General features: G+C 35.9%; 1 protein-coding gene and 1 non-coding gene across 2 annotated transcripts; one reads left to right on the top strand and one right to left on the bottom strand.

The window, feature by feature from the left end:
- Window positions 1-6,480: 6,480 nt before the first annotated feature.
- LOC134651279 (U6 spliceosomal RNA) lies at window positions 6,481-6,584 on the bottom strand. The gene has a single exon (XR_010097099.1). It is a non-coding gene; the product is annotated as a U6 spliceosomal RNA (small nuclear RNA).
- Window positions 6,585-7,720: 1,136 nt separating this feature from the next.
- Window positions 7,721-8,606, top strand: LOC134650652 (UDP-N-acetylglucosamine transferase subunit ALG14 homolog). The gene is made up of 2 exons (XM_063505584.1): window positions 7,721-7,834; window positions 7,940-8,606. The coding sequence occupies exon 2, from the start codon at window positions 7,948-7,950 to the stop codon at window positions 8,587-8,589; it is 642 nt and encodes a 213-aa protein (XP_063361654.1). The 5' UTR covers window positions 7,721-7,834; window positions 7,940-7,947; the 3' UTR covers window positions 8,590-8,606.
- Window positions 8,607-11,720: the final 3,114 nt, after the last annotated feature.

Genomic DNA, 11,720 nt, shown 5'->3' with positions numbered 1-11,720 from the left:
TTTATTTTTATCTCAGCAAGCTCGACTCGCTCGACCGCCCGACTGAAAAACACCGATCGACTGTCACTTGTCAGATCTGATTGTTTGTTTGAGTCGCTCCCATAGATGGTAGGATCTTATAGATGTGCTATACGCGTGCGTCTATAAGGGACAAAACATACGCTCTGCGACACTATGATTGGTCGAATTTGTTTGTTGCTGACCATATTCCATACTAAATTTACGGTGGGAATTAAAAAAAAACGTGAGACAGTGACAAGGACAAACAATAATAGCGCTTTCACTGCTACTCCTACTGAAAGATACATAAGACTATCCCGTTTGGTCATTTCCCCCCCTCATGCCTGAATTGCCTAATCCAGTTATACTAGATTCATGGTCACTCCGTAGTTGCTCCAAAGAATAGTATAATATATATATGAGAGTTGCTCACACTGCATTATGTTTTTATTAAGTGATTATATTCTCTTTGGGCATATAGGACCTAACGTGTGTCTGGAACAGTTTAGTTCTATTTTTAATTTTAATTTTTAATGACAGCGTTTTACACAAAAATAAAACGCTAATTAAATAACTTACCATATTCGGAACCTAAAGTAATATATTGAGAGTGGCAACACTGTAGTTAGTCGTATTGTCCTTTTCTAGCATATACGTCCATCTCTCTCCCACACCCCCACCACTTCAGGCAGTTGCGTTTGACAATTTTGACAGTTAGAAACAAACGCAAATTACCTCATTGTCTCAAAATTATACATATTTACACCAGGCAGGATTAAAACTTTAGGTTCCGAATATGGTAAGTTATTTAATTAGCGTTTTATTTTTGTGTAAAACGCTGTCATTAAACAACTGTACCGATATTCGGAACCTAAAGTAATATATTGAGACGTGTTTGTTATCGCCTGGTGGTGGGAAGACGCCAAGCCAATGTGATTATACATGTACTTACATATTATGTATATGTAATATTATTATATTAGGAGTGTTTAATTAATTAATTGATTATGTAGTACACCCTTTATTTTAATACATGTGAGGAGAGAGGTATTTAGTAAAGCATACAATTTCATATACCATTATATTATGATACTAACTTTCCATTTTATATACGTATTTAATGTAGGTACTTATAAATTTTCAACGAAAATAAGTGAGTCACCACAAGGGTGCTATAGTACTTAATTATATGTATGTGAGACTATGTAAAAGAAGATAAGTCAGTCTACTCTTCAGGGAGCATACAACATCTGTGATATGGAGTGATGTAATTAAAATATGAAAAGATAAAAATCATAAAGTACTCGAGTAGTTTTTATTTATAACTCCCAATTATTGACAAATTTGATAATAATTATCTAGTAAGGTAAGCAGTTGCAGGATATAACAAGGACAAGACCTTTCTTATTTCCAGAATCCCTCAGGATTAAGTAGACGAATATTTTAAATATTCGTTATATCACTATCACTACCCACAAAGTTAATATTGGGTAGGTACTTAATAAAATATCATAGGGAATACTTTTAATGATTTTACTGAATTCTTTTAATGACTGTGAGCCAGTGTGAGCTATTTATTTGGTTATAGCTATAAAATGCATTTAATCGTTTGTACGCTTTACTAACGCGAACGCGAGCTAATGGACCTAAACAAACCTTACTTAAAATTGTGAAGGTTACTTTGAGAGCTTAAGCCATATCATAATACTCATGTGGGCACTAGTTACGACGCTTTTTGGTGCTCTTGGCGTTCAAATGGTAAATGTAGAATTGCCACAGAGCTTTATCAATGATATTTGTATAGGTGCAGCTCATTCTGCTTATGTTCATGTTTAGCTATCATCAAGTGACCTTAATTGTACTCATTATTGTCTATATATGCAGTATGAGTAGTTTACCTTATCTGGTGCCTACTAGTAGACATAAACTTGATTGTTTCTGAACGCTAAAGTGGCTTAATTTATGTAAACCATTCATAGACATAGCTTAATTCTGAATATTCAGTCTTCTCTTTCCAGATTAAGAATAAGGTACTTAATTCGAAACCTAGTGTCCGACCGAAGGTTCGGTTTCGGTTTCGGTTTCGGCCAGTTTCGGCCAAAAAATAATGTTTCGGCCGTAGTTTCGGTTTCGGCCAAAAAACGGCCGAACCTTTCGGCCGAGCCGAAACATACGCAATGGTACTTCGTTCTATGAAACTAAACTATGTGACAAAGACTAATAAAAGTTGTGGAACAAGTAGGACAACAATATTAATAGTATTAATACATATACCTACTGATTTATGTACACAGAAATTAATCGGTTTATTATTAAACACAATTCCACTAATCATGGGGCCACTGAACGGTCGACGCAGTCTTAAGAGGCTGTCAATACCTAAAACGCGCACACTGTCTAATTGTATCGTAGTAAATGAGATAGCACTGTCGCATGTTACTGGGCCTGGGCAAGGGAATAATAAGAAAACTCATCATCTTCCTCGCGTTATCCCAGCATTTTGGCCACGGCTCATGGGAGCATGGGGATGGGGTCCACTTGACAACTAATCCCAAGAATTGGCGTCGGCACTAGTTTTTAGGAAAGCGACTGCCATTGCCCTGACCTTCCAATCCAGAGGGTAAACTAGGCTTTATCGGGCTAGTCCGGCTTCCTCAATGGTAAATATCAAATGATATTTCGTACATAAGTTTTTTTTTTAAGTTCCGAAAAACTCATTGGTGTACGAGCCGGGGTTTGTAGTATTTGTACCTGCGACCTTTGGATTGTAAGTCGCACGGTCTTACTCACCGCTATCGCTAGGCCACCAGCGCTCAAGCGAATTATAAGAAAACTATTGAAATAAAAATAAATGTGGATTATTTGTGTAATATTAGGTACTCGTTAGCGGTTTAGGTATAAGTAAGTAAATGTTTTGACAAATTGATTTTAATTTCAGACACATAAAATTGTTCAAATTTGATGCCAAATATCTCGAAGACAATGAACTTTGAAGTAAATATGGAATACTATATTGCTTAAAGCCGTTGCTGTTAATATGATAAGCTACAAAAACAAGAAAACTAAGGGATTCAGATCGAAGGTCATTGGCGTGGCGGAGCCCCTTAAGTAACATCAATTTCAAGGACATTAGGGTTGACAGCCCCTTAATATGAGTTTAAAAGCGGTTTTATGACATTTTTTCAACGATTTTAACAAGTCTTCTAAAGTTTCGGTTTCGGTTTCGGTTTCGGCCGAAACTAGAGCCAAAGCCGAACATTCGGTTTCGGTTTCGGTTTCGGCAAAATAACATGTTTCGGTCGGACACTATCGAAACCTTAGCTCATCGCATATGTGTTTTTAACCAAAATGAAAATTTGTGTTTATTTTGTGATTTTACATTATTTGCAATAACTGTGCGGAACCATGGGGTCCCAGACCTTTTGCCGGGCACCCGTGGGCCCAAAGCCAACAGCGCAGATGCCGTTTAAGAGGAACCTCTATTTTATCCAATGCTAGGGTCAACACTTTGTCGAATATATTTGATATTTATCCTCCTTATGACCTAAGGGTAGGTAGTTGTAACTTTTTGATATCAAATATACGCAGAATAGTCAATTATTTTGTATTCTGAAGTGCATATAATATTACTGGATTTGGGCCAGTGTGCTTTTGTATACTATATCTCTGGCCTACTATATAGGCTAGTCTATTAACATCCCGCCTCCTGGAAGGCAGTATACAGACTTCTTAGATATATTCACGGTAGTGCTAAGAGTGTGGACCTGGTTTTCCGACACTTGACTGCACGAGATTATTTTTTCAGGTCTCGAGCAAGAAGGGTGCCTAGATAGGTTGAGGTCCTCAACTTGTGGATTTGGTAGGAGCAAGACACAGACGGGGTGTAAATTAGTTAATCCACCATGTTTCAAGAGATTCATGTGCATTCATGCCTTCAGGTTACACTGTAGAGACAGACTAACACTTTGGCAGAGTTTTGCTAACATATAATAAATGATTGCATTTGTTTGGGTGTACAATTACATGTTCCACACCAAAAACATAATTATTTATATATTTCAATCTATTTTTGAAAGGTTTGCGTTTCAAAGTAGCTTCGCCTTTTCGCAAGGCGTGCTCCTGTTCCCCTATTTTATTGTGCAAAGCGATCAGTATCACAATGCTATAATTTTGTATAAATTGAGAACTAGAGGGTCATGCCCTAGACGTGACCGCCCAGAAACTGTGCTAGAACCGTTCGTACAAACCATTCAGTCACTATTTTTAAAAACCTTTTGTAGTGGGTACATTCCACGGTCTTAAATTTATTAAACGTGTAGTATCAAACTATGACAAGTCATGATAAGTGAAATAAGTGACAACAGTATCTGGTCCGTGCATAGAAGCACTTGCCCTTGAGGTTAGGGCATGGGTAGTTTATTATAAACTTAATCCGTGCATAGGAGCACTTACGATACAGGTGGTTTAAAACTTCCAGGGTCACAATACAGACACAAGGGTGTAAAATACATAATTCATAAACGCCCGTTAGGCCAGTTTTGTATATTTTATTTCAAACATGCTTGTGCAGCACCGCCAGCACATGATAATTTTCCTAATATACCATGGCAGTCAGGGATATAATAATTATGTAAAAAGGTAGGTAACCTTGGTCATGTCGTGTACATAGGTAGGTACTCGTAAACATGTTAACTGAAAGACAAGTGCTCTCCAGCCAAATATAATTTATGCAACTGTGAGCTGCTCTTACATTGGGATCATATGTATTTATTTCTAGTCTGTCATATTGTAGCAGGCCTAGACTTCAAAGGTTTGTAGATGTTTATAGGGCCGTTAAACGGACCCTTTGTACACCTTGAGCAGGCTGTTTGTTTCACACCATGGGTAATATATATTGTAAACATAGCTTATTTCAGAATGGAATCGTAAGCTCTGTCGTGTCGTGAGCTTACCGAGCCTGATTTAATTAGAGTCCACAGATTGTATGGACCTTGGAGGATTGACCACTCCTTATTCTAATTATCAATATTCTGCCTGGGCTTATAGTCGAAATTAGGTGACTAAATCTCTTAGTATTATCTATGCCACCCAAGTTATGAGGCTTAGCGTCTCCAGACCACAATTTTATATTAGGGTGCAAAGATTTTTTCCCATCTTTAAAATAAAAATGAGTCGAGATAGGCCTGGAATCTTAGGTTTTTATTTTACCTATTATAATTTTAGAAATGTTATGTAAATGGAATCTTAGGTTTTTATTTTACCTATTATAATTTTAGAAATGTTATGTAAATGGAAAGCAGTTTTCACTTTTACCACAGTTAATTAGCCCAATTTCGGGTTTAGCCAATAGGGTGTTCGGGACCCTTGAAATAGATTGGTAAACAAAAATGAAAACTCTAATAACGAAGCCTTGCCTATTTCGACTCATTTTTACCCAAAACATTATTTTAAACCATTTTTACATTCTCTAAAAAGAGATATTTACAACTTAATCTTTGTAATATTTTTGTGATTGTGGTCTACTCGCACGCCTGTGTTATGACCATATCATTTATATTTCTGTGAATATGTCTGACGTGCCTTGCGCAGGCTTACATAGGTTATAATATCATCATCAATAACTTGACGTCAGTTTGTGAACGAATCAAAGATTCTTTTGGCACACCTTACGCAGGTGTAAACATGGCAGCCTTGCGCAGGTTTAGATAGGTACATAATATATTGGTTTCATCACAAATAACTTGACGTTAGTTTGTGAACGAATCAAAGATTCTTTTGGCACACCTTACGCAGGTGTAAACATGGCAGCCTTGCGCAGGTTTAGATAGGTACATAATATATTGGTTTCATCACAAATAACTTGACGTTAGTTTGTGAACGAATAAAAGATTCTCTTAGGCGCACCTTAGCAGGTGGAACCATAACAAACGTAAGTTTAAGAATAAGTATCATTCAAATCAAATACCCTGAGTTTATGGGTAATATTCCCTAAGTTGCGGGTTCCTTGCTCGACAAGGTGACAAGGCTTTACGCCGGCTTTAACAGGCACTTTTAGAAAGTGTCATTCACGGTGACGCGCAGATTTGCCAAAACTAAACTTTAACTCTACAGTTAACTAATATAATTTGACAATATGAACCAAACCATGCGTCTTCGTCAATGAATCAATCTAAAGATTCCCGTATCGTTAATGCCCTTCCATGTCACAGGCTTCCGATTTTATTTGAAACGTTTAATTTAAGTGTACTATTTATGTAGGTAGGTAAGTAGGCTTAAGAATTGACCCTCTTGTATGTAGTTACGTATAGAATTAATAATCAAGTTATTCAAATTCAAAATAACACAAGCACATATAGCACCTACATGCAAGAGTTCTTTTCCTTAACCTTTAAAGCTGTAAGTACCTGCTAAGTTATATATTTAAGTAGGTACCTACCTACATAAATCAAAGATCTAGTTGGAGAGATATAAGTTGATAGATACAGAGTGAAATACTTCACGAATTCGCATGTCATTCTTGCGCAGAGCCAAGCTAATCTCTCTCTATGTCTAGTCAGATTTAAGTTTATGTACTGCCGAAGTACTCACTTTCCACAAAAATAAATGCAATGTTTGCGATGTAGGTTTGTTCGTTACCTTGTGTCCCTTAGAGCGGAAATATCGTCGACTCCTATTCGGGTACACGTTATTTATCAGCAAGTTTATTACCAAAAAATTAATTTTGCAATATTATATTAACCCGGAACGGGATAAAAAGATAAATTGCTGATAGATACTTGGACAGATAAAAAACCTACACGTCTATAAGCTTCTACCTTAATACGTAGGTTCTACGTAACACGTATTAACTATCCGATCCATTCGTATTCGAAAACACAAATCACTTGAAAGGGTATACCTCCACACATCACCATTTAAGTATTATATAATTTCAACCGTTATTATACACACACAAAGATTTAAACTAACAAGACTCGGAAGAGACTTAATAAAATTAAATTATAATGGTGACACGTGCACGCTTTACCAGCTCGATGTGTTTTCTACCATGTGTTTTAGTATTTTCATTGGCATAGCCACGGTGCGCGCAGGCAGCCTTTGAAAACACTTGCACATCACTATTCCGGATCATTTTTATTTGCTAGATAGTTTAACGGACATCTAAATTTAAATATTTATTTCGAACGGCAAAAGCCGTTAGAAACTGTTTTTCAATATAGTCAGCTAACCTGGGGTACAAATTCAAAAACTCACCAGCAGTTTAGCTTCACGACCTTCCAGATGGAAAAACAGCAAGCCAATGAGGTAATTTGCGTTTGTTTCTAACTGTCAAAATTGTCAAACGCAACTGCCTGAAGTGGTGGGGGTGTGGGAGAGAGATGGACGTATATGCTAGAAAAGGACAATACGACTAACTACAGTGTTGCCACTCTCAATATATTACTTTAGGTTCCGAATATCGGTACAGTTGTTTAATGGCCTCTACAAACGTCACCGATGATCGCATTCGATCATCATTCGATTTATAATGGATTTGCAATACATTACGGCATATCTATATATTTTATCTATGATTACGACATTTAATCGATCGATTGAATTCGTTGCTCCTTATATGTAAAAATGTATTAAAATCCATAAAATCATATTTTTGTTGCATCGTCTGTAAAACTGACAGTGACAGTGACATGGACAGTTACTCTTTGTTCATAACTCATAACATAACCTTACTTACTTTATATTGTTGCATACCTTGATCAAAACAACAATAAAACGACACTATCTCATTCAACAAGGTGACCTTACTTTAACTGAATGCGTTCTGTTATTTAAAGTAAGTACTTCCTGTTATTGACTTGAATGTAGGGCACTTTTCTGTAACAAACTATTAAATAGAAGCCATCGATATAGGTTTTGTAAGTAACATTGTTCATTCCAGATTTAGACATGGAAGTTATGTATCTGGGATTGGCTATACCAGCAGCAGTGGCCATATTCATCGTTTCAAGAGCTCTTTATTTGATTATACAAATACTCTCTTCAAGTTGTCACTTAGAAAAACATGCATCTTTACGTACTATTCTGTGCATTGGATCTGGTGGACATACAACAGAAATGCTTCGGCTCTCAAAAAAGCTAGATTTACATAAATATCGAGATCGCTTGTACATAATTGCTGACAACGACACCAGTAGTGAAATAAGAGTACATAAATCAATTGAGAAAGGCACAAACTACACTATTAGTAAAATACCCAGAAGTAGGAATGTGAGGCAGTCCTATATTACGTCTGTATTCAGTACTCTGTATGCTACATTACATACAGTTCCAGTTGTGTATACATTCAAACCAGATGTTATTTTTTGTAATGGCCCCGGTACATGTATACCTATTTGTATAGTTGCTTTCATATTACGCTGTATATTTTTATTAGACTGTAGGATAGTGTTTGTGGAAAGCATTTGTAGAGTAAGAACCTTGTCACTGTCAGGCAAGATTTTACAATATTTTGCGGATGTAATGGTTGTTCAATGGCCTTCGTTACGAGATGTGTGTCCTAGAGCTAAATATTTTGGAAGGCTGACATGAATAATTATGCTGAATCTCTTTAAATATTGTTTTGTATTTATTGGAAATGAACAAACTGTCACTACAATCTTAACATTCTTGCTTAACCCTTTAACCATTCCACTAATCCGGGGTTATCTGGTTAAACCTGGAGTTACTAGTAGAGTTTGACACTGGGTTAACAGTTTAATAAATTTCCCACATACGGCAGGCACTTCAAACATGTTTTATTTTCGTACAGTAAGACTGACATTTGACTGTCAGCCTGGTAAACATCTGATATTGTATGGCAAAAATGACCATATAAACATGTTGCCACACCCTAGTATGGTCCATGACTGTACTTATTTCATTTTAAGAACTTCTATAATACCATGGTTTGAATTGAAACAAATAAATGATCATGATTATGACCTCCCTATAACTCAGTGGTTCCTAACCTTTTCAGTCCGGTTACCCCTATGACTAACTAGGGAACCTGATTTTACCCCTCCTCCCAATGGTAATAAAAAATAAAACGTGTATGTTTGTTGTATTGTTAAAATAGGTTAGCTTATTACCCCCGTAAAATACCAGTTTTACCCCCACAGGTTAGGAACCAATGCTAGGCGAATGCTACACGCTCGATATGAATCGCGATATTTGGATCATAATCTAGGATCACGATGTTTATCGAGTGTGTAGTATAAGTGTATCACGTATCGTGATACGGATCGCTGTATTTCTAGAAATCCAAAAATCCACGATCTGTATGCAGTATCGTCGATAAATATCGAGCGTCTAGTCTCTAATCGATATTTATCGCGTCAGTATTCATTCTGTCAGCGATGGAAGAGGACGCACATGTTGAGGCGGTGCCCGCCGTACTTGAATCGAACGATCAAAAACACTTGAAATAATTCATACTCTTGTTAGAAACACTACCTGAGGTATGGGACAGCTCAAATGTGAGCAGTATAAATAAAGTGAAAAGGGCGAATGCCTATGAGCAGCTGCTTATAATTTTTAAGATAATTAAACCATCACGGAGAGAAAAAATATTGTTCGAATTAAAAACCTGATTACTAAAAGACGGGATTATCAAATTCTATTAATTTTTACATTTTTTTTCTAGGCGATAGAAAATAATATAATTTCAAGGAAGTTTTATTAATTTCATAGTATAGGAAATACAAAACGGTTTTACTTAATCGTGAAATTAATATTCTTTACTCGGAATAACAGATTTGTATAAATTCTATAAAACTTTCCTTGAGTTTATAAATGGTGTAATAGTTACAGTACGTAAAGATTACTAGATAATACAAATGGGATTTATTAAAATCAGTGGTTACAAATGACTATTAATAATTATAAGTCAATTCTGATTTCTATACTTGGTAATCTTGTAATAACAAGTCCCTTTCTTATTCTTATGAGTTTTATTCTTATTTCCGTAAATAGTAAATAGCTTTATAGATATTAGTAAAGTGTACTAATAACAAGATTCCTAATCGCACTAGCCGCCCCTCCCCCCGCACGCGTACTCCGTATCCATCTTTGACTCGTCCATTTTGCTTGTAACCTGATCGGCGAAAGGAGCTCATCGGAGAAATTATGTTTGGTGCATGTGGTGTGTCGTTGAATGGAACTATGACTAAGTCTAGTTTTAACTACGTTGAACATATAACAAAGAAACCTGTAAAATTGGGCCAGCGACTTGTAAGTAACCATAATTGCAATTTACTGATGCACCCGTACCTGATCCTGATCCAATCCATTCAAGCGCGATTGGAGCATGCCACGCAAATTTAGATCACGTAAGAAGTGATCGTTCCTTACGGGATCTAAATATGTCTGGTACGTTTCGATAGCGTTTGGATCGCTTGAATCAGGCTCAGGTGCGGACGCATCTGTACATTGCAATTATGGTTACTTGAAATCAAATCGCAGCTTACTGAATCCCAATCCCTAGTAAAAATATTACTGAAAATAAGAGTGCTGCTTTATTGTTTCCTAGCAAACTATTGTGAATTTTAGTCACGGGATTAGTAAAACCAAGAAACAAAACACTAGATAAAACTTCTCAGCTTTATAAATTCCATGACTTTTTTTTGTAATTTCTAGTAAAGTTCACTTGTTTTTAGTAAACAGTATTGTTGTTCCAAAAAGGACATTTTTTTTGGTGTTAGTAAATACAATTAGTAAAACTGGTTCATAACCGTTAGTATAATATACTTGTCATGGGATTCACTAAAATTTTACTAATGATTAATATTTTTTACTTGATTCTACAAAATTTTTCTCTCCGTGCAGGTGCGACAATTAAAGACGTAATTGCAAAGATTAACTCATTGAAATCTAACTACAGGAAAGATTTAAAAAAAAATAACAGCTTCTAAGCGATCTGGTGCTGCAGCGGAAAATGTTTACACTCCGAAGTCTTGGGTATTTCATATGCTGAAATTTTTGAATAAAACTGAAAAGCCCATTGATCTGATTTAATAAATTCAGATGTGTATATTTTTCTCTTTCTTGAAACCAATATTTCGTCCATTTTTTTCGCTTTACATGTCTTTTCAATGCTATCGCTAATATAATAGCAACGCAAGCTTTATTCATATTGTCACTCATAGCTTTATTTATTATAATTGCGAAACGTACGAGTGTACTCAATGAAATTTACCGTGGTACTGACGCGATTCGTATCGTATGTGTAGTATATCAACATATTACTAGATAAATATTGCCTTAATATCGCGTTAAATATCGCGATTCATATCGAGCGTGTAGCATTCGCCCTATAACTGCATCCTTTTGTATTTGTTTTCCCTGTCTTCCTTGAATTGTGGATTTTATTAAATCTAAATCCATTAAAGTGCTAAAGCAGGCATAAATTAATCAGTTGAAATAAAAGTCTGAAAAACCCATGAAAATGTGTATAATTTTGGTGTAATACATAGTCCTGGAGAGATCATACTATTTCTCCTTGTTTTGATGCATTAAGTTTTCTGGCTCGACTAGACACGCAACAAGAGATTACTTGCCTTTATAGCTTTAAACATTGAAGACTTCCAGTGATAAGTACAAAATTATATCATCAAGGCACCACTTGTAAATAAAATTTGAGCATACAAGGTGATCTGAAATATCTGAACTAGACTGTAAAAAAG

Source organism: Cydia amplana, chromosome 9 (assembly GCF_948474715.1).
Source record: "Cydia amplana chromosome 9, ilCydAmpl1.1, whole genome shotgun sequence".
Classification (NCBI taxonomy): Eukaryota; Metazoa; Arthropoda; class Insecta; order Lepidoptera; family Tortricidae; genus Cydia; species Cydia amplana.
The sequence above is the reverse complement of the archived record's forward strand: the minus strand, read 5'-3'. Positions and strand labels throughout refer to the sequence as shown.

Excerpts from the sequence above, each read along its gene's own strand:
- LOC134650652 (XM_063505584.1), top strand. The coding sequence starts at position 7,948 with ATGGAAGTTATGTATCTGGGATTGGCTATACCAGCAGCAGTGGCCATA.